This window comes from Panthera tigris, chromosome A3 (genome assembly GCF_018350195.1).
Source record: "Panthera tigris isolate Pti1 chromosome A3, P.tigris_Pti1_mat1.1, whole genome shotgun sequence".
Classification (NCBI taxonomy): domain Eukaryota; kingdom Metazoa; phylum Chordata; class Mammalia; order Carnivora; family Felidae; genus Panthera; species Panthera tigris.
This window is the reverse complement of record NC_056662.1, coordinates 118199223-118222599: the sequence shown is the minus strand read 5'-3', so window position 1 is coordinate 118222599 and position 23377 is coordinate 118199223. Positions and strand designations below refer to the sequence as shown.

Below are 23377 nucleotides of genomic sequence, written 5' to 3'. Positions count from 1 at the left end.
ATCCTACCCCCGTCCTCCTCCCTGCCAGCCTAATCCAGGAGACTCAGCTCTCCTCAACCCCAGCGTCTCAATCAAGGTTGCTTCTTCTCCCCGCAACAAATGCCCAAAGGTTGTGCATGGCCAAGCAAGGCCACTGGATGCCAGTCAGCACGAGGGCTCCTCTTTGAGGACAGACCAAAGCTTTGGTCTAATTACACCAGCTCTCTGAGATCACCAAGGCCAGGGAAAGCTGGAAGTCAGGTGGCCCTCACGGTCTGCTCCCCCAAGGCCATCCTGCTCTCAAAGCGACAATCATGAAAACTGAAACAGAGAGAAGGGCCGGAGAGGGAGAGCTGGGTCCTGGCTGTTAACAAGAACATTCTCATCTTTTTTTTCTTTTTTTTAATTGAGATATAACTGACATACGCCATTGTATTAGTTTAGTGTACAACATAATGACTTAACATCTGGGTACGCTATGAAACGATGACCACAATAAATTTAGTTGGCACCCATCTCCACACATAGTTACAAGTTTTGTTCCTATTATGAGAATTTTGAAGGTCTACTCTCTTAACAACTTTCAAATACACCATACGGCATTGTTAATTGCAGCCACCGTGTTGTATGTTACATCCCAGGAGGCTTTCTTTATCTTATAACTGGAAGTCGGTACCTTTCGACCACATTCACCCATTTTGTCTACACCTCACCCTCTGGCAACCATCACTCTGCTTTCCGAATCTGTGAGTTCAGTTTGTTGTTTTTTTGGGTTTTTTTTTTTTTTTTTCAGATTTCACCTATAAATGAGATCACGGGTGTTTGTCTTTCTCTGACTCACTTAGCTCAGTGCAATGCCCTCAAGTTCCATCCATGCTGTCGCCAATGGCAGGATTTCTTTCTTTTTTATGCCTGAATAATATGCCATTGTGTATATATTTTCTTTATCCACTCATCATCAATGGACACTTAGGTTGTTTCCATGTCTTGGTTTTGTAAACAATACTGCAATGAACATGGGGGTGCAGGTATCTTCTCAAGGTAGTGACTTTATTTCCTTCACATACCCAGAAATGGAATTGCTGGATCATACAGTCGTTCTATTTTTAACGTTTTTGGAGAACCTCCATACAGTCTCCCTAATGGCTGCCTCAACTTACGTTCCCACCAACAGCGCGTGAGCGTTCCCTTTTCTCCTCACCAACACTTGTTATTTCTTGTCTTTTTGGTAATAACCATTCTAACAGGGGTGGGGCACAACAATCTCATTGTGGTTTTGATTTGCCTTTCCCAGGTGATTAGTGATGTTGAGCACTTTTTCATGTACCCATTGGCCATTTATGTCTTCTTTGGGAAAATGTCTATTCAGATACCTGTCCATTTTTAAAATTTTTTAATGTTTATTTATTTTTGAGGCAGACAGACAGACAGCATGAGCAAGGGAGGGGCAGAGAGAGAGGGAGACACAGAATCCGAAGCTGGCTCCAGGCTCCGAGCTGTCAGCACAGAGCCCCATGCGGGGCTCAAACTCATGAACCGCGAGACCATGACCTGAGCCAAAGTCGGACGCTTAAATGGACTGAGTCACTCAGGTGCCCCTGTCCATTTTTTAACTGGATCGTTTGGGGGTTTTTTCCACTAAGTTGTATGAGTTCTTTATATATCTTGGATCTGAACCCTTATCAGATAAATGATTTGCAAATATTTTCTCCCATTCCATAGGCTGCCCTTTCATTTATGGATGATTTCCTTCACTGTGCAGGAGCTTTTTAGTGCATAGTCTCACCTCATAATCAAAATAATTAGTCTTAGTTTTACATTCATCATCTTGGAGTCCCCCAACCACCATGTGAGGGAGGCAATGTGGAGACTGCTCCACCGTTTAAGGAGGAAACCAAGGCTCACAGAGGGGCCATGACTGGCCCAGGTCCCACAGCTGGTCACTGCCTTCTGTTTCCTCCATGAGCCTACTCCTCGGATGAGTTGGGGTCACACACCAGTTGCTTGGTCCCGACCCAGAATTTCAGGGCTGGAAGGGGCTGATGTTTAAAATCTCTCCTCCACATCCTACCAGTATCCGGAGATCTTTCACAGAGTTCTTCCTCTGGGAAGGGAGCAAGCACAGATAGATGGGGCCCTGCCCCATGGCCCGGATGTCACCTGTCTCTGTCTTGCTCATCTCATCTCCAGGGACCTCCTCTCTCATTTTCTCCATCTCTAGCATCACCTAACTTCCTTCAAGAATCTGGGACTCAGAAGCCACTGCATTGTGGTTTAAAAAAAAATCATGGCTAGTTTTTCAGAAACACACATTTCATTAAATTTCTAGAGGAGGGCATCCATCACTTTAAAAAATATATCATTTCAGGGGCACCTGAGTGGATCAGTCGGTTGGGCGTCCGACTTCAGCTCAGGTCATGATCTCACAGTTCATGGGTTCGAGCCCCACATCAGGCTCTGTGCTGACGGCTCAGAGCCTGGAGCTTGCTTCGGATTCTGTGTCTCCCTCTCTCTCTGCTCCTCCCCTGCTCACATTCTGTCTCTCTCTCTCTCTCTCTCTTAAAAATAAATAAACATTAAAAAAATTTTTTTAAATATATCTTTTCAGTTATTTTTAAAAACATAGTCTGAGTAATTAGACCCTGCAGCATATATTTCCATCCTGGACTAGAATCCAAATATGGACTAGATGGACCACGTTTCTGTTTTGTTTTGTTTTGTTTTGTTTTGTTTTGTTTTGTTTTGTTTTGATTAAGCCACTTTGTTGAGATTTGATTGACATACAAAAAGCTATATATATTTAACGTATACAACTTGCTGAGTTCAGAGATAAGTATACATCTGTGAAGCTATCACCGCAATCTATGCCATAAACATAACCATCACCTCGAAAAATTTCCTTCTGCTCTCCTCTCTTACTATGATTGTTATTTGTCACAAGAACACTTAACAAAAGATCTTCCCTCCTGGGAAATTTTTAAGTATACAGTACAATATTGAGATGGACTACAGTTTCAAACTCAGAATGACTCCTTTTCAGGTTATCTTATTCGCTTGACAGACCGGGAAACTGAGGCTCAGGTCAGAGAAGTGCTCTCCCCAGTGAAATTTGGCTCTTTAGTGGAAGTGCCAGATCTCGACCTAGATCTTTGAGTCCTCATTCAAGGCCACCTCCATATGCTGCAGCCCCACTGTGGCCTGAGATCTGGCAACCTGGGGAAGGGACCAGGGGACCACTTCCTGAGCAGCCCCTAGCCCCAAACCAGCCCGCCTAGACCTGAGCCTCACGCTGCTTTGATGTTCCTACTCACACACATGTCTGGCTCAAATGGCTGTCCCTTTGGACTGCTGCAAGGGGCTGATTAGATGTAATTGCTTTGCCTAGAGCGAGCTATCTGCTTAATAGAATCAGCTCCCAGTAATTAGCCTGCCAAAGGCCCATTTCCCTTGCTGGAGTCCTAGGGCTTCCAGGCCCTTACTGCAACCTGTGAGCATCGGGCCTCTGCAGGCACACTTGGGATATAAGTCGGCGGGGCTTTGGTCGGGTTGGGGTGGCTGGGAGAAAGCAGAGCTGTGGTGGCTTAGCAAGGACTCTGGGTGCAGCCTTCCCTGGGGCTAGGGAGTTGCAGCCTTTCAAGGTTGGAGGGGCAAAGTGCCTGGCACAGAGGGAACGCTCCTCACATGCTGACCAGAGTCCGACTGAACCTCAAGGGGCAAGTCGTCCAGCCCCAAACCCAGTACATTCAGCAACCAAGTCGAAAGGCATTTCTTGCAGACCTACTATGTGGCAGGCACTGTACTAGCTCCTTGGATCCTTCTAAAACAACCTCAACCCAAAGGACAAATCCGGCTATGCTTGCATACCTCCACTGCCCAGGAGCTCATTACCTCACGGGCAGCCCATTCCTTCTTCAGAGCTGTAGAGAAAGTTTGACCAGTTTTGAGCTGAAAGGTCTTCCACTGTGGCATCTCCCACCGCTCACTGGTCCCTCCTAGGCTACCCAGAGCAAGGCTAATCCCTCCTCCACAGGACGGCTCACATGTCCCCTGCATCTTTGCCCCAAGCTGAACATCCCAAGTGCTTCTGGTTGTGCCAGGTACATCATGCTGGTGAGGCCCCTCGTTAATCTCAGTAATCATTGATGGGTCTGAACCCTGCTTCTGTGGGTCGATTCCTGTCTCCCAGCATGGCCAGGAGCCCAGCAACAGGCACCACAGGGGGCAGGAGTCCTCTCCCAACAGAAAGAACTACAGCCCCAGCCAGAACAGGACACTACCCAAGGAGTGCCGCGGTGGTGACCCAGCCCCTCCACTGAGGGAAAGATACCCAAAGCCTGCTCACTGGAAGTAAAGTCACCTCTCTTGCTCTCCCCCTCCCCCACCCCGACCTGGACACACACATGCGCACACACACTGCTGTGCACGCTCACGGGCGCCACTCAATACTCACTGGCTGATTAATCATTGCAAGTGCTATTATAATTATTGCGTTTGGTCCTGAGACAAGGCTGCTTCTGCTTGTTTCTCAGAAGCTATAAACCTGCAAAGAAGGATTTCAAGATTTGTGAGGATGTTGACTAGATCTTCAGACTCTCTTTTTTCCTTAGCAGCAACATGTTTGTCGGGAAATACAGGCCATGGCCAGTCCAGAATCTCTGTAGAGGACAGGCTCTCAGGGACTTAATTCTTGCTATGGGAAGGAAGCAAGTCTAGGGACTTACCCTGCAGCCAAAGGCTCGGAGGTCAGGAGAGCAGGGCTTGAGTCCCAGCTCTGGCCCACAGTCTGTGAGGCTTGGAGGTGCTCTCTCCCCACGCTGGGCCTGTTTCCTTATCGGACTGCATGGTCTAAGGTTTCCTCTAGCTTGAACTATTCTGGAGCCATGGCCAAACACAGAGAGGATGTGAGTGGAGGGGAAAAGAAGGACCGGAAGATGGAAGAAGGGAAGACTAGGACCAAAGCCAAAAGTCTAATACTCACAGCCTCCTCTCACCACACACACACACACACACACACACACACACACACACACTCCCCGGGCTGGAGAACAGTGGCTGGTTTTCTCCCATACCTCTCTCATCACCTGCTGGCCTGCCCAAGACCCCCAGTATTGGGGGCTTTGCTCACTGCCCCTGACCCAAGTGTGGAAGAGAGGAAGGTGTTAAAGGGAGAAGGGAAAGGAGAGAAGTGGGAAATTAGTAGAAAATAGGGAGGCATACAAATGGCAAAAACAAAAGTGAATCAGGAGCACACCAGGTGGTTCAGTTGGTTATGTGTCTAACTCTTGATTTCGGCTCAGGTCATGATCTCACGGTCCAGGAGTTCAAGCCCCACATAGGGCTCCAAGCTGACAACACAGAGCCTGCTCGGGATTCTTTCTCTCCCCTCCCCAACCCCCACTAAAGCTCATGCTCGCTCTCTCTCTCTCTCTCTCTCTCTCTCTCTCAAAATGAATAAATAAACTTTAAATTTTTTTTTTAAAAAAGGGAAGTGAGGGCCAAGTAGGCAAACCTGTGCATTGCTGGGGAGAGTAAACACCAAGACAGATGCACTGAGGACATCCTGGCCGTGTTTAGGGACACTTGTGGGTATGCGTCCCAATGCAATTTCTCCACAGGTCCCCAAGGACACATATGCCAGGAGGCTCATCTCAGTGTGGTATCCAGGACCAGAGATGGAGACCAACAAGGAAGCCCTCCCTAGAGGGAAGGGATTTGCCAAACGTGGAGACTGTAGACTTTGGAGCAGGTTTTCTGTGAATGAACAACGAAGCAAGCCTGACTCCCCACAGCCACTCCGGGAAGACCAGTTGGTTCCCACTCTCACTAATAGGACAGGCAAGTCTGTACGCAGAGCTGCTCACCCAGCTCATCTGGGGCAGGACTAAGACAGAGCCAGGTGTCCACCCCCTAGCACAGCGCTCTCTCCCCAACGGCTCCCACAGCCTCTCCTTTGTGAACAGCTGCCTTTTGTGTTTGGTTTGGGCTTGAGATGTTAAATAAATAGTGTCTCTTGACAAATGCAAGCCGGCTGCACTGGGACTGGTTACGCTCTGTAAATCCAGACTAATCCTCTGTGTCTCTCCCTCAGGGATACACCAAGAAACACCTCAGTCGTACCCGAAGCGCCCTGAATCCGATCAACCGGCCCCCGGCCATCAGAGGCCACGATTTCTGGTGCCACCCTCCACCAACCGTGTCCCTGTCTGTGCTGCAGCTCCTGAGCCCACCAGGCCCCTCCCCGTTCTCAGGCCTCCATCTAGCTGGATCTCGAGATGGTTCTGGATACTCCTTCCTACAGCAAACCAGGGACCCTATCCCAAGGCCTTATCCCTGCTCTGCAGGAGCCTATGGTCTGGTCTAGACAAGACAGACCAGAATATCATGGGAGGCTCCGTTCCAGCTAGTAATGAATAGGGTCAGGATTTGAACCTGAGCTTGTCTGAGTCAGGGTCGGCCTTTTTACTCCCTACCTCACCCCTTTCCCCCATCCTCCAGCCAAACTGGCCAAGGATGGGGGCCTGGTTCTGGAAAACAATGGACAGAGAGGGCCCTGGGCCCCTCATCCCTCACACCACATTCTTGGCCATTGTAGGATGAGCAGTTGTTAATCATAGGGCCAAGTCTGTCATTAACATCACAAAATGTCAGAGGGAGGGGACTCTTTGAGATAAGCAACTCTTTCATTCTACAGAAAAGGAAACTGGGGCACAGAGAGGCGATGTGAGTCTCTCAAGTCCACCAGCTAGTTGGTAGTTGGTTGTAGCTGGGACCAAACTCCAGATGTTTGGACTCCACTTCAGTGCCCTCTCCACATGCTTCCTTGGGCCTTAGGACACTCACATGGGTCTTGCCTTCTCTCCTTAAGCCAGGTAGGGCTTGCTCCAACTTTAGAAGTGTCTGTTGGCAAAGAGTCACAGAAGCAAATTGCGTGGATTTTTCTCCCTCCAGACTCTGCTGTCCGTGCTCCTGTCCCCGCTGACACCGATCTCTAACCCCGCAGGTGTAGGAGGCTTTAAGGACTTCACCGTGTACTGAATACACGACAAACATAAGAGCAACTCTGATGTGCAAAGCACCGAGCTCCCCACTGCGGCGAGGCGTGGCACAAGAAGGGACTCCACCCTGGAGAAGATAATGAGCCAGTGGGGAAGACAGATATTAAAGAACTGATCGATCTACTAGGTAAGAGGAACGTCTGCTGAATTGAAGCTTCGACAACGTGCTATGGAAGCACAAAGGTGCTGGGGGTTCTGACTGGAGGTAACTGGGGAGTGCTTCACAGAGAGAGTGGCCCTTGAGTTGGGTCTTGAAGCCTGAACAGGAGTTCAATAGACAAAAAATGGAGGAGTCGAGGAAGTACCAACATCCCAGCTTATGGGAGCCACATGAGTCAGAAGTAAAGCATGAGAGTACTTAGATGTGTCTAGAGCTTAGAGAGGAATGGTGTGGAAGATAAAGCTGGAAAATAATATGTGTATAATGTTGAGTGCATAATAATACGCAGCAACGAATGATAGTTAAATTCTGTACCATTTATCCTACCTCTGATTGCGCCCTTTTCCTCACAAACTAAAGTCCTAAAAGCAGTGACTAAATCTTTTCACCTGATTCTTGGAATAACTAGCGAAGCAGAAGCGGGCCAGGAAGGTCATGGGATGTTATAAATGAAGGGAGCAGAGACATGTCCTGGTCCAAACCACTCCATTTATGGACATGCAAACCAAGGCCCAGGGAAAAAGAGTGACTGGCCCTGAGTCCCACGGGAAGCAGGTAGAAGAGACGGGACCCCAGCCCAGGCCCCCCAACTCTCTGCCCCATGTTCTCTACGCTGCAGCAGATTCCAGAAAATAATCACACATGAGGCTGACCAGTATAATGATTGGAGGGATGTAAAATATCTCTTTCTAACCAGCCCAAGGCTTCCTCCACTGGAGTCACCAATGGAGTGGGAAAAAATAGAGCATGGAGAAGCCATCGCTGAGCAGATTTTGCCATTTATAAAAGACAGGATTGATAGAGGTGCTTTCTGACACTTGGCCCTGGGCAGAAGGTGAGGCAGCCCCATCAGGGGTGGGGACGTACAGGCAGGTCACAGGAGTCCTGGACAGAGGGAGAGGTATAGGCTTCTAGATCTTTGGCCCTATCCCACCTAGGTCAAGGGTGAGCTGATGGAACTCCTGTCTGCAGGACCCAGGGCCTTCTCAGAAATCTAGACCGGCACCAGCATCGCTCCCCACCAACCAGTCTCCCCTCCTGAAGAGTAGAAAGGGAAAAGGGGCAGGGGAGTGAGAACGGAGCTTCCCTCCTGGGCTCCAGGCATGCCGTGGATGTGTTGTGTTCCCCTGGCAGCAGGTGTTCTGATCCCATATATATGGGGGCTACAGGAGAGACCCCAGCCACGGGACATAAGTCTTGGCCCCCTTTCACTCCCTGTGTGACCCTGAGCAACCCCCTTCCTATTCTCTGGGCCTCGGTTTCCTCATCTGTAACATGAGAGGATCAGGTTAGCTGATCTTTAAAGGTCCTTCCCATTCTGAAGTGCTATGAGAACAAGCTTCATCATAATTAATAATAAATGCCCTGCCCCTAAAGAGAGCTTTTTCCCTTTTCCAAAGCTCTTTCACTCATAATGTCACCGTTCATCTGCCTAGCAGCCTGGCCTGGCAGCCAGAAGCAAGCAGACCCTAGACACACAGTCTTTCACACTGAAAACCGGGCCTCTTGAGCCTTGCTCATCTAGACTGGCTTTGGGGGAGTTGGCTTCTGGGGTAGTGTGGCCAGGAGGATGGAACCTAACTTGCACCCTCACCCCTAGGAAGCCAGGAGAAGCAGCTCTTGTCTTCTAGGGAGCCAGAAGATGCCAAGGGGGAAGGCCTGAAAGGGGCTGAGTAAACGACCAAGGGTATGGGCCCAGGAAGTTTGTGTCAGATCAATGACTCTGGTATGATTACCTATCCCATTTACAGGTGAAAAAAACCTGAGGGTCCAGGAGTCATTATGGAGAAGAGAATGGGTTTGGAAGGCAGACTGAAGTCCCTTCCTGCCGAACAACCTCGGACAATTCTCTGCACTGCCTTTTGCCTCAGTTTCTCTATCTATAAAATGGACATAACCATACCCACCTTTCAGGATGGTGGTAAGACTAGAGATAATAAATGTAATGTGCCTAGCCTGACACACAGCAGATGTTTGATGCATACTCTTTGGATGAATGGTTGAAAGAAGCAGTGGGTTGGTGGTCTCCCTCAGAGAAGCATTAAAAGGCTCAACAGTGACAGGTCAGGCCCGGATGTGGGCAGATGGCGCTCCTGCTTCTGGATGGCTGCCTCCTCAACCTACCCCCAGTCAGGGGCCTGGGGCCTCTTCCATCCTGTCTCTCCTCGTGGCCCGTGCCAGGGTCCCGTGAAAGACTCTCTGACCCTCCTTGGCAATGGGATTTGCATTCCGATCATTCTGCTCACTCAGCCCATCCAAGTCTGGAGTTGTTTGAAGCTAAGTAAGGCCTGCGGGATCATCTGCCACGGCACCTCATCGAGGAGATAAGGAAGTGAGACTCTGAGAGGGGCAGTGACGCCTCATCTGAGGTCCCACAGCCTGCGCCTCCTCACCACCACTGCCACCATGTTGACAAAAGAAGAAACTGAGGCATAGGGAGGCCTCCTGGTCTTCAGCAAGCCTGGTCTGGGCTCCGGCTGCCCTATTCTGTTCGGGTGGGATGCCTGATGTTGATGTCCAGTGCTCTCTCTGGCAGCCCATCCCAAGCCCAGGCTGGCCCACTGGTGCAGGACAGGGGCTATGGATGTCTGGACAGCCGGATAACCGCGGGGGGAGCAGAGGAGGAGAGCCTGGGATTGAGTGCTACCGGCCTAGCCTCCCAGCCTGTGCTTTCTCAGCCAGTTCCAGGAGCCATGCTGACCTGGGAAGGGTCACATTTCATGAGAGCAGGGCTTTCCCTTGGATGTTGGCCCACCGTGCCCAGGTCCACAGCTGCGCCCTGCTGTTTCTAAGACAGCGGTGGCCCGGCGCAGGATGGGGGGTGTGGCCTGGGCGGAGGGAAGCTTGGCTGAGTCCCAGTGCTGGCACTAATTCACGGTGTGCCCTTGCTTGTCACTCGACCTCTCTGCGCCTCAGTTTCCTCACCGACATAATAAAGGGCAGGACAGCGAGGCCCAAGGTCCCTTCCAGTTAAAGCATGCTGGGATTTCGGTGGAGGCTGGGGGTGGGGGTCGCTCTGCCCGTTCCTTTTCCCTTCCTTGCTCTTCTTTTTCCGTCATCAATTTATCTCCAGCTACCCAGGTCTCCCTGTCTCTGTCGCTCTTTCTGTTTCCATCTTTCGCTCTCTGCCTCTCTCGCTCTGTATTTTTCTGCCTACCGCTTCTTTTACTGTGTCTGTGAGTCTACCTCTGGTTTTATCTCCCTATCTGTCACACCCCCCTCAGCCTCTTTTTCCTCTCTTTCTCTGTAGTTAGAGGCGTTTCTCTCTGTGCCTAGTTATCTCTTTCCCTGGGTCTCTCTCCCTCGGTCCTGCCCGGTCTCTCCGCGGCTCTCCCGTTCGCTCCCCCACCCCTCCCCCTCCGCCAGCCCCCCTCCTCCCTCCCTCGGCGCGTCTCCCCAGTCCTTATTTGGCTGGGCGGGAGGGCTGGCGGGAGGAGGCGGCCTGCGGGCGGGGGGCGGGGGGCGGGAGCGGGGCCGGGCGGAGGAGGGCGGTGGGTGGTGCTGAAGGGACAGCTCCGCGGCGGCAGCGGCGGCGGCGTTGGCGGCGGCGGCCCCGGGGCGCGGAGCGGGTGCCCGGCGCGGGGAGAGGCGAGCGCAGCCATGCCCCAGGCCGCCTCCGGGGCAGCAGCAGCGGCGGCCGGGGCCGGGGCGCGGGCCGGGGGCGCCGGGGGGCCGGCGGCGGCTCGGGCGGGACGATGAAGCGGCAGAACGTGCGCACGCTGGCGCTCATCGTGTGCACCTTCACCTACCTGCTGGTGGGCGCCGCGGTCTTCGACGCGCTCGAGTCGGAGCCCGAGATGATCGAGCGGCAGCGGCTGGAGCTGCGGCAGCAGGAGCTGCGGGCGCGCTACAACCTCAGCCAGGGCGGCTACGAGGAGCTCGAGCGCGTCGTGCTGCGCCTCAAGCCGCACAAGGCCGGCGTGCAGTGGCGCTTCGCCGGCTCCTTCTACTTCGCCATCACCGTCATCACCACCATCGGTAACTACTCGCCGACGGGGGGCGGGGACCCGGGGGCTGGGCGCCGTGTCCCAGGGTAGTCCCGAGCCGGCCAGGGCTGGGGGGATCCCCCGGAGAGGGTCTAGGCGCCGAACCCCGCGCTGCCAGAAACCCGAGTTCAGCCTGGCTTGTCTGCTCCGCGGGGACAGGACTCGGGGGAGGCGTCGATTCCTGGCTCCGGACCTGACTCTCTGGCCGGGCCAGCCCTAACTTGTCCCTGCCAGGCTGCGCGAGGGCCTCAAGGGACTCTGAAGTGTGTGAGAGGGGCAGGAACGACCGGCGGAGGCTGGGGAGGAGGGGTGTGGCCGGGCCAGGCCCTGGAGCAGAGAGCTGAGTGTAGAGCGGCGGGGAGCGCGCGACTCCTCCGTGTCCCTGGCAGATGGGCTTCCGCACCTTGGCGTGTCTACACAGGCTAGGGCTCCAGGGAGACGTGTGGATGCAGGTACTCTGGCACTCCGCGGCACTCCCGCCTACTCCCGGTGCCTGAAACAACCCGTAACTGCTTCAGTGAGTGCCGCTTGGAGTGTGTGTGTGTGTGTGTGTGTGTGTGTGTGTGTGTGTGTGTGTGTGTCTGTGTGTCTGTGTGTGTGTGCGCGCGTGTGTGTGTGTGTGTGTCCAGATCCCAGAGTTTGGGCAAAGCCAGCCAGTGCGTTTAATTTTCTTAGGGCAGCAAATCTGATGCTGGAAGCCAGATCCAGCTGTCTGCCTTCTCTGCTGTCCCAGGAAAACAGTCACCTCGCAGGAATGGCCTCGGTTCTCTTCTCCAAACAGCGGTGCAGCAGGCCACACACACACACACTCAGACTCTCTCACAACATAGACACGGGCACATGTACACACAGGTGCACACACAAGCACACACAGGACATACACAGGCACACGTACACACAAAGCACACGAATGGATACCCAGGAAAGGGATCTCCAGAGAGGCCCTTGACGTGCTATTCAAAAGTGTCCAGATAGGAGTAAACACCTTACTTGCTCCCCAGGACTCTGTGATTCCAGCCCAGCTCCATCACGTTTCCCACTATATGACCTTGGGCAAGTCCCTTCTCCTGTCTGGGTTTCAGGCTCACGTCCACACAATCAGGGGTTGGCCGAAATGATCTCAAGCATCCCTCCTAGTCCTGGCATGCTCTCAGCCCACCTTCCCCCAAAGCCCATTGGGATGTCTCCAGACCTCGATCCTTCCCATTCCTTCTCCTCTCTCTGGTCCCCCTCCTTGCCTTGGCTGAGCTCCCAGGGGCTCATTGCCACATGGCATAGCCCATGACAAGATGGCAGTGTTTCCCTGGGAGTCCACAGAAGTTGAGGGAGTAAAAGGCAGGACTGGATGCTCTTCCTGCAGTCTATCCACTTGGGACTGTGTCCCAAGGCTCCACTCCTCTCTGGGGTCCATGGGGAACTCTGCTATATAGTCTCTGCATTCCCCTCTTGGAAGAGGAAGAAAAGGGCCCCCGGAGTGGATGGGGGTACCTCTGAGTCCTGCTGACAGGGCAGAATAGTCGGACTCAGATCTGCCCAAAAAGAAGCCTCCCCTCCCCACTTCCCTGCTACCTGCCAAGGTTTCAGGAGCAGTGAACAAGCAAGTTAGGCCTTCCCCCCATCTCTTCCCCCATGTGGTACCTCTGATTATGTGTCCCCTTTCTTAGTCCTGTGGTCCCTAGGTCCACAAGTAACTTCCCAACTGACTTTGCCTGCAGCTTCGTTCTCCCATGGAGCGAGCGCCCCTGGACAATGCCTCCAGAAAGAGTCTCCCCAAAGTGCAGCTCTGACCATACCAATACCCTCTCAGAGCCCTCAGTGACTTCCAGCTGCCCGTGGAATCTGGCCCATGCTCTTTATCCCAAATTTTAAGGACCTTCATACCTGGCACCAACTCTATGTCCGACTTCATTTCTCACTTCTTACTGGCGTGATTCCTCCACTGCAGCCATGCGGTCTGTCTCCTGAGAACACCTTAAGTGTGCCTGTCTGGCACACCTTTCTCTCGGTCTCCTATTTACCTTGTCCAAGCTAATCTTGCAAGTCAAGCTCAGATCCCACTTCCTCCTTGAAGTCTTCCAGACCATCTCAGGACACCACTCTAGACAGCTACGGGACTTACTGTCACGACAACCTGGGTGACACAGTGTGGGCTCTCTTGCCCAGTGTGGGCATGGTTATTTACATTTTAGGGGATGTGTTTTGCCTCTTTGACCACATACTGAATTGACCTCCACGTGGGCAGGGCCCTGTGGTTCCCATCTCTGTTCTCCCAGTGCCGGCACAGTACCCTGCCCCACGCGTGAGCACTCAGAGAATGCTATCCATGGGCTTAAGGTGTGCAGAAATGAAAGAGTGTCCTCCTTCCCCTCTATCCCTGCCATTTCCCAAAGTGCCTGTAGTCCTTACCAAGAGAGATGCTAAAATCTGGGGGTAGAGGCAGACAGAGTGCAGTTCTGGTGATATTTGTTGATACAGTGCTGGGCAAGAGGAAAGACAGCATCAAAGCACCACCCTAGTTCTGTGGGGGCCCCAGAAAGGCACTGCCCACTTCCTGCCCCACCCAGCCATCCCTGGCTTTTTGTCACCTCTCTCTCTGGCTACGCCATCTGGCTGGAAACAGTCCACAGGGGCTCTGCTCTAAGAAAAGCCTGTCTGGGCTGTGATCAGATGGCTGGAATGGGCCCTATATTAAGCTGATCTTGACCCCAAACGCAAAGGCAACAGCCTCTGTCCACCTGATCCCTCTGGAGACCCACATAGGTCTCTCAAGGCACCAGGACTCACACTGGGATAGGAAAATGACAGAACCTGCCACTTAGTGATCACACTGCACTCCCATCTCACCTCTTGAATCTCAGCCTTCCCCACTCAGGAAAGTTGCCAGGGCAGGCATCGTTAGCTCCGTGGCATAGATGAAGACATGGAAGGGAAAGTAGGGGAAGGGACTCCCCCAAAGCCACGCAGCTGGTGAGCAGCAGAGTTAGAGCAAGAAGCTAGGTCTTCTGACTCCAAGCCCAGTGCTCTTTCCCTGCCGGTCTCTTGGCTGCTTCTTCTGCTTCCATATGCTGTGAAGCCCGGAGCCAGCTGAAATTGGCATGGCCAAGACGTGCTCAGCGATGCCAGCTTGCAGGGCGCTCCTGGGCAGCCCTGATTGGTCGAGGGTCGGCAGGGTCTGAGTTAGTCATTCACCTGGTTAGTCACAGTCTCCATGAGCTGCAAGGATTCCTCCAGCTCCCTCGTCCCTGGCCTCCCAGCCAGGAAACCCTTCCTTTGTTGTGCCCTAAGTTCATCAAACGAAAATGGAAACTTTTTTCTGGGAAAGCTTAACCTCTCTAGCTGTTGAGTCATTAAACTCCTCCGGGGCCCCAGCCCCATCTATTCATAGCCCAGAGGCTGTCAGAGCTGGAAGGGGACTCAAGATCAGCTCGTGCCACCCCCTCCTCTTACAGATAAGGAACCAGAGAGGTGACAGGAGTCACACAGCCAGAAGTTAGCAAAACCTGACTCCCCGGTCTCTGCTCCTTTGTTCAGGATGACTCTTTACTTAATATTATGACTAGGAGCGGTAACAGCAACAATAATAATAGCGGCCACGATTTCTTGTCTACTCTGTCAGGCTCTATACCCTCTCGTTGGATTTTCTCACCAATCCCTCCAGAGGAGCATTATATGACCCCCACTTTTCAGCAGAGGAACCCAGGGCTCTGTGTGTACATGACTCACCCATGGCCTTATGACTTGAAAGTATGGCACCTGCCCAGATTCAGCTGGGCCTCTTTGACTCCCAGGCCCTGGGTTTTCCGCCAATTCTTTCCCAACTTCGAGAACCCAGTCCAGACCCTTAGATCTTGAGGGCACTGAGGCGACAAGGCTTGTCTTCTCCCCTGGCAAATCCCTTCCCAGGCGAGTGCCTCTCACTCCAGCGCCCCGCAGCCAGCCTGCTGCTCCCTGCACCCCGGCCGCTGACCAATCCAGACCACGTGGCAGAGCGGTGCCCGGCACCGGGCCCCAGCTGAGACTGCCGCGGGCTCACAGGTGCTGTGCTCCCATGTGGGCCCCCGTAATCCTCGGGGCTCTAAGGCAACGAGAGGCCAGGTGATTGATTAGCTGATGGAGCTGGGGCAGAAAACCTTCTGTTCTGCTCTCTCCTCAGCTTCCGGCCTGTTCTCAGCTGAGCACAGGCTCCCATCACCCACCATGTGGCCTGGGAGTCCTTAGATTGTGAACTCAAGCAGGCAGCTCATGAAGGAACCTGTACTTTTTTACATCTTTCCAAGAAGGAGGAAAGTACACAAGTGACCTGCCACCCTCTACATCCCAGAGTCCTCCGATAAAAGAGTGAAAGGAGACATCAGCAGTCATCCAAACACCCAGAGAGGTGCAGGTACAACCCTGATTAGAACCGAGGTCTTTGGGAGCCCCCACTGGAGTTCCCTCCATCACCCCAGCCTATTCCCCTCACGACCCACCATCTCTCTTAGCACCGAGACCTCTGGTTGCTTATCACTCCACTGTTCCCAGGCCTCCGCTGGCTTGCTGGGGTGGCGTGGAGGGGCAGCCCAGCCTGGACTGGTCCTACCGCCCACTTTCAATCGGCAATTCCCTCCTCCCTGCCCACAGGCCACCCCTCTGCCTTTTCCGTGGCGGTGTAGGAAGGCGGGCCAGAGCGCCTGGGTTCGTTTCTCGACCCACCTCTCCACTCACCTCCCCACCCCCCACCACTAGTTATGTGATCTTGAGCAAGTTACTTAGTCTCTCTGAGCCTGTTTTGTCATTTACAAAATGGGGAGAAGAATATCTGCCTCCCGGGATTAAAAGGATAATATAAAGGAATGCCTGGTACAGAGCAGGTACTTAATAAGCAATATCTACAATGATTAGTGCAATTAACATTATTTTCATGTATGATTACTAATACTCCCCACACAGAAGGGAACTGCTTGGTTTCCCAAGGATTACCAAGACCACAGCCACCTCTGCTCCCTCCTAACAGGTAGGGGACAGGGGGTTGGGGACCAGAGGCTGCCACATCCTTCCTTCCCTTTATTCTCCTGATCCCACTCTCCCAGCCCAGGCTTTCCAGATCCTCACCCATGACTGGAGTCCACCTGACATCCAGGCTCAGAGGCAATGCTCCCTCCTTTGAGCAGGCAGACCCTGCAGAAAACCAGCTAAGGACAGTGAGGCACGCAGTAGTAGGAGAACCTGCCCTGGACTGGAGCGAGGAAGCAGAAGTTCAGTTCCACTTAGCCCAGCTGCTGATCCTCTGTGACCATCAGTCTCCTCATCTACAAAGAGGGTGTATTTGATCAGAGGTCCTTCTGACTGTCATGCCTCCTACCTAAGGGTCCCATTCCCACCCATCACGGTGGGGGACTGGAGACACGGAGGGAGTGGGGGCAAGAATAGGACAGAAATAGAAGACACACGCCTGGCCACAGTGGGGACAGGACAAACACAATAACTATTTTCAAAGAAAACATAAACAAGCACAGATGAGTGTAGTGCAAATCACCACCATAAACAGCTTTCAGCTGGCAGCACAAACGGTGAATCTGCGAGTCAATTTTGTAATAAAAAAAAAAAAAAACGTAAAATGATTTCCCTGCAGCCAGCCAGCCAGCAGCAAGGGAAAAGACCCAGGTTCTGACGGAGATCATTATCAGAGACCCAGATGGGCACTCCCTCACCCCCCATCCCTGCCCTGGATGCAGGGAACTGATGTGTGTCCATAACACGTCAGGCAGTGTCTGGGGCACTTGTCACAGGCTGCATTCCCACTGCCGCCCTGAGAGGGCAGGCGTTATCATTCTGTTCCCGGCAAGGAAAGGGAAGCTCAGAGAGGTTCCAAAATTGGCCCGGGACCCTACAAATATAAAATGATAGTGCCAGGGCTCACTCCCAGGGCCGTAGGGAGTATCTTTTCACAGAGCCATGCAGCTCCCCGCCCCCCAGCACCCCCGCCCCTGGAACGTCTGCTGCCCCTTCTGTATGCACGTCACAAATGATGTTGGATGGGTGCCAGGGTCCAGCTGTGGCCTCAGCTTCAGGATCTCTAGCCCTCAAGAGTATTTAGCCCAGAGAGAAATCAGAATTTTAGCTCCAACCCTCTTATTTTACAGAGTGGAAACTAAAATTCAGATGGGAGAAGGGGCATGGTCAAGGCTGCAGTTATTGTCAGAGCTGGCCTTGGAGCCTCCCTTGGTGTTCTTGCCCCCCTCCCACCGCCCCCCCCCCCCCCCCCGCAGGCTCTTAAATAAAAGAGCAAGCTGCCAGCCAGACTGCTCTGCTTGCCCTGGGTCTCCTCCTGACCCGCCTGTTAGCCTCTGGCCATCAGACAGCCACATGACAAATGCCTTTCTAGGCTGTTGTCGCCGTGGAGAGAGCAGTCAAGGGTCCCAGTGATGCCGCTGCGTCCCCACTTGTCCACAATTCCTCGTTGTGGACAACTGCGTTGTCCCGAAACTGAGGTCCCAGGCAGCTCCGGGAGACGCATCCCGCACCCTCACCTGGAGCCACCCCACCCCAGGCTACTGCCACAAGTCACACCTTCCCCTTCCCCTTGTCCAGAGCCGGCCTCCGCTACCATCTAGAGCAAACAGCTCCAGTCCTCCTGGTCCTGTGGCCTCCTGGGATCCCTGCCAGGCGGGGGCCCACCTCCCACCCTCCACCCCCACAAAACCTGCCTCCTCACTGTCCCTGATTCCCAGTGACACACAAGGACTCCTTAGTGAGGGCACACACGGCTGCTGGCAATTCAAAGCAGGAGCCAGGCCTGGGAGCTAGAAATGGGGTTCTTTCTCTTTAGACAAATCCTTCCAGCTCTCTCTCGCTTCTGCTGCCCCTGGACTCACAGGAGGAGCAGACACTTCCCTGGTGTGCCTCAGTCTTCCCATCTCTACAGAAGAGATGTTCTGCAGGGGAACTAAAGAAGCCCTGCTCAGCAATGTGGAGCCACTAATGGTTTGCAAACACCGCTGTGTAAGGAAAGACCTGGTTGATCTTATTTAAACGCAGATTCTGAACCAGTAGGTCTGGAGCGGGGGCCTGAGATTCTGCATTTAGAAATGCAGAAACCCCCAGGGGACACTGATGCTGTTAATTCATTGTCCGCACTTTGAGCAGCAAGGATCTAAACAACCTGGAGACCTGGGAATAGACATGAGGTGTAGACTGTGGTTTTAAGGGCGAGAGTGTGTAGAACTGGAAAAATCCCTAGATATCTGGTTGTGGAGCATCAGAGCCAATGGCCTCGGAGCCGGTGGATCCCTACTCTGAGGCCAGAGCGGGGCTGCGGCTTGCCCCGCAGGACAGGAGCCCTCCGTGGAGCCTAGGTGGGGCCCCGAGCTTTGCGGTCACGCAGGTGGGGGAAAGTGAGGAGGGGAGTGAAGAAGGGCTTGTCCCCCTGGGAAAGCCTGAAAACAGGTGTCTGCTGTCCTCAGCTCATCCACCTGGAAGCTCCTTAGGTCCATGGACAATGGGTGCCCTGGAGATTAAATGACCAAGTGGGAAACTGGCTTCTCCCTCATGGAGACTACCCATAGTCCCAAGGGGCGGTGCAGCCTCCAGTCCCCATTAGAAGAAGAGGTTTGGGAGCATTTCTTCTTTTAAGAACCCCAGCTTCCTGTGGGCTGGGATCCAGACAGCTAGGGCCCACGGAGGTCCCCAGGCCCAAGGTCCTCTGGCTACTAGATACACTGACTCTGCCATAAGCGACAGTGTGGAATGCATGCAGCTGGCAGGTGAAGGACAAACTTTTAAGAGAGACATCAACAACCTAGGAAATAGAGCAAGGGAAGAGCATGTCAAATGAGGTACACTTGATGGGGACAGGCGTGGAAAGCATGCATGCTGCCTTCAAATTTTTGCTGGGCTATTGCAAGATTAAAGACCCGACCTCAGGCTGCTTGGGCCCAAGGGGTTGAACCAGCTCCAGGGGGTAGAATCCATAGAAAGACTTGATTAAGTCCAATCTAAGGAGAACTTGTTAAAGTTGCAGCTGACCAAAGATGGACTGTGCTGCCTCGAGAGGCGGTGAGCTCCCCATCACAGGAAGCATACAAGAAGACACTGGATGGGCAAGCTGCAGAGGATGCCTGTATCAGTCAGGGTTCAGTCAGAACCAGTAGAAGAGATATATTACAGGGAATTGGCTTACATGACGGTCGTGGCTAGAGTAGACCATCAGGACAGACAAGCTGGAAGTCTTTCCAGCAGCAACCCTAGATCAGTGTTTGATTAATACCTAAGGCAAGTAGATACATTAAAAAGATCATTGGGGACTAAAATAAATGGCTTTTAAAATTCTTCCCGACCTTGAGATGCTCTGATTTCTTAATCTTTAAGGGGGCAGCCTGGAGAGCCCAAGTACCCAAAGTGGACTCAGCCGTGTCCTGGGGGCCCCCAGGGCCTCCAGATCACCTTCCAAATAGAACTGTCTTTAGCCTTCATTTCAGTTCGGTTTACCAAAAATCACTGAGGTCTCCTGAGTGCTAGGCACGGTACTTGCCACCAAAAGAATAGAAAACTAAGACCCAGCTCCTGCCCCAAGGAGCCTCTGGTCCAGTGGCATCCTGAAACCACAAGCTGAATGTTATCCATGCTAAATCCTAGTAAAGTGACTCAAAATAGGGATCTGAGAAGGCTTCCTGGAGCAGGTAGCACTTGAGGGAGCTTGAATGAGGAGTGAGGACTCTAGTAGGTGACGATGGGCAGTGAGAACTTTCTGGATGAGGCAATAGCATGAGACAGTCTGAGGGGCATGAATGTACCCAAGGAAGGTGGCAAGGACAGATCCTAGAGGGGTAACTTCTGGACTCTGGTGGGTGGACTTGATTAAACCACTGGGTGCCCCATGACCCTGCATGAACCAATGGATCACCTTAATTGAATAGCAGGTACCTCCATGACCTTGGTTGAACCCGAGGGTGCCCCAAAACACAGCTGAACAAGTGGGTGCCCCCAGGATTCCAGTTGAACCACAGGGTCATGAACCTGAATCCCGACTGTCTCCCTTCACCCTCGCCCTGGTCACCCAGCAGACCTCAGCCCCCAGGGAAGTCCCTCCCTCCTGTCACCACACTTCCTTTCCTGGGCCACAGGACCACTCGGGAGCCCAGACCAAATCCAGTTTTATGGATGGTATGCAGGAGCCCCAGGGCAGCACTGAACTGAAGGAGATGATACTGTCACACAACACTGTGTGGACATCTTCTGCATGGACAGCCCCAGACCCCAGCTCTCAGACCCCTTCCCTCTCCTTGAGACTTCACAGCTTGGCATGGACTCAGTGTCCCTCATCAGGAATGTGTAGGGCCTCTCCCGACCACAGCCCCAGTGCAGAAATAACCATCTCAGAAACATCCGGAGAGGCACATTCCAGCCCTCCAGCCACAGGACCATCTGGGGGGCTCTCTCCAGTGACCCAACTGTCAGGCCCCAGTGGAGCAGCCGAGAGAGAGAGAGAGAGACAGAGAGAGAGATGCCAGACTCCCGTACAGGAAGCAGCTCTCTCCTCTGGGATGGATCCAGTCCTCCTCCTAGTGTAGAAGGGCTCCCTGGGACCTTGGGGGCAAGCGGGGGTGTGGGCAGTCACAGGCAGGAGGAAGCCTCCGATTGATGCACCAGGGGGGGTCTGCCCTGGGCCGTTCAGTCCTGATCTTAGACCTGATGAGAAGCAGCCACTCCCCACGGAACCTGCCTCAGTTTCCACGGTTAGGAACCAAAGCTGCCATTAGCTGGGAGGTTTCTCTGGGCTGAGCCTGTGACAACGATCACCTCATGCGATCTTCACAGCCAGTGGCACTGTTACAATCCCCATCTACAGACCAGGACCCTGAGGCTCGGAGGAGTTAGGGAGGATGTGCAAACGCACACTGCTGGCAAGTGGCAGAACAGGGATGTGTAAAGCACGCACAGCCCTTGGCGTATAAAGCACTTGTTCATATAGTATCTCTTCTGAGGGTCCTGTGGACCCAGAATCACGGGTATCATTACTCCCACTTTGCCAATGAAGAAACCAGACTGGAGAGCATAAGGTCACTTCCTACAATCCTAAGCCAGTGATGTGGGAGCAAGAGTCAAATCAGGACCCCTCCCCAAACCTAAACCACCCTCTCCCCCAGAACACAAGTGCCCTCGCCTCCTACACAGTGGCTAAAGGTGGGTTATTCCCATGATACGGATGTGGGGACATTGCAGATGCCAGCCTATGGAGGGCAGAAAGGGAAATATTGGGGGGGGGGAGGACAGTTGTCACTGGGTGGCCTTAGTTTCACACATTTGCCAAAGCCATCTTTCCGAACAGGATGGGACCCCAAGACTAGAAATGAGAACAGAGTGACGGTTCTTAGGAGTGGCCAGTGAGTGAGAGAGGGGGCTTTGCCAGGGGCCACTTGGGCAAGTCACCTGCTTCCCAGTGTGTAGGGATAGGTGAGATGGCCCCTGCGTGCCGAGTAGGACACTTGTCCCCAGTAACAGCTGTTGTTTGGAGCCAGAGTAATGGGTGTCAGGGCCTGACTTAATTCATTAGGCCTGAGCTAAGCCCAGGAGCCTGGAAGTTTTAGAGTCCCCCAGCGAAGGGTCTGCAGCCAGGTTTGGGAAGCACAGGAGAGAAGAGAAGTTATTAGAATCAGCATTCTGTACTTTGGAGGCTGGGCCACTTGCCAGCCAGCCTCTAGCATTTTCTTTATGGGTTTCCTTGGTACTTAAGAAACATTCAAGGGATGGCTAAAGAAGAACCTCTGGAGTTTGCAAGCCAAAGCTCCTGGGGCGAGCCAGGTGGCGGAGACAGCAGGAGTCGGTGGGTGGCCCCAGGAGAAGGCGGCACCCCCCCTCCAGGTAAAGGGGACTGGGAGTCTTAGCGGGGTCCTAGGGACAGGCTCCACCTTCACGGCTTTAGCTCTCAGGCTGCTCTTAACCCCAGGGAAGGGAATCAGCCCCAGCGAGGCCCATCAGCCATGTGAGCATCACTCACCTGCGAACAAATCGGGGGGCTTTGGTCCAGCTGAGCCATGTGACTCCCTCTTCAATATGACCTTGCATCATGGGTTTTCCAACAGTGAGGGTTAAACATGGTAAGACCCTCTGGGGCCGCCCTTGGTCTTTGATCCACCTCTAGGTGGGGCCAGAGAGAGAGAAACCTGGACCCAAATTGAGTGGCAGGCCTCCTTCCCTAGGGTGTCACGCCCAGCTCAGTGCCCCAGAGTTGGAAACACTCGTCTTCCGTGGGACCAAAGAGGCCCTGAGGTCCCCTGCCTGCCCCTCAGAGTCAGCCACTGGGTTCATGGAGGTGGGCTATGTGTCCTTTCTCAGAGCTGTGGCTAACGACAGCTTACTGCAGTTGAGTAAGAAAAGTGGGACACACGATCCCCTCCATGTTTCTCAGTTCTCTGGCTGGGAGACCCACAGCAGGTCACATCCCCCCGGCCTTATCCGTGAGGGACCGGACTGGTGTGTCCGAGCCCCCCGTACAGCTCTGACCGTCTGTGTTGGACCTGCTCCTGGCCTCTACCTCCAGCCCTTCCTAACAAGCACACTACTCAGGGTGACATGCTTGTCCCCACTTCACCCCATGCTGGCTGAGCCCTGGAGGGACTTCCTCTGTGTCAGTCCCAAGAATAGAGCTCTGTACAGGACCTCCAAGTCACCCCTTTCGGAAAGAGAGCATTTCTGACTGTGGCCGAGGCCGCGCTTATCAGCAGAGCAAGTCTGCTGTCCCAGCCCCTGGGACAGCTGGAATGCAGGAACCTCCCACCGGAAAGGGCGGCACCCCAGCTGGAGCTCCCACAGTAGTCCATGGGTGGGGTGTGGGAGGCAGTCACGGTGCTGGGAGCAGGCTGACCCCAGCCAGCGCCGTCTGACAGGGGGTGGCCAGGAGAGAGGCTGCAGGGTGAGCTCAGGGTGCTGACGCTGGCATACTTGTGCAGAACAAGGGCTCAGCTTGGCAGTGGATGGCATCGCAGCGAGCCCTGGGGTCCTCGGGATTCTTTGAGAATCACTGATTCAGTGCAACACTTCTCTCTTCCAGATGAGGAGACGGAGATGCAGGGAGGGGGCGGAGGGAGCTGGAGAGTGAACCAGAAGTTCACAGAGCCAGTCCTCAGACCCAGCCTCCCAGCCCTTTCCACTCCCTCAGTATGCCCGCACAGTCATCCCTCCTCTCCCTCTGGTTCTCTGAGCGTCTTCCATGTGTCAGG

General features: G+C 53.5%; 1 protein-coding gene across 1 annotated transcript in view; it reads left to right on the top strand.

Annotated features, from left to right (window-relative positions):
* The first annotated feature begins 10862 nt into the window (after positions 1-10862).
* The window catches only part of KCNK3 (potassium two pore domain channel subfamily K member 3), a 35296-nt gene continuing 22781 nt past the window's right edge, over positions 10863-23377 (top strand). The window contains exon 1 of the mRNA XM_042982327.1: positions 10863-11172. Within this exon, the coding sequence (XP_042838261.1) occupies positions 10890-11172 (283 nt within the window). The 5' untranslated portion in view covers positions 10863-10889. The remainder of the gene's footprint in view (positions 11173-23377) is intronic.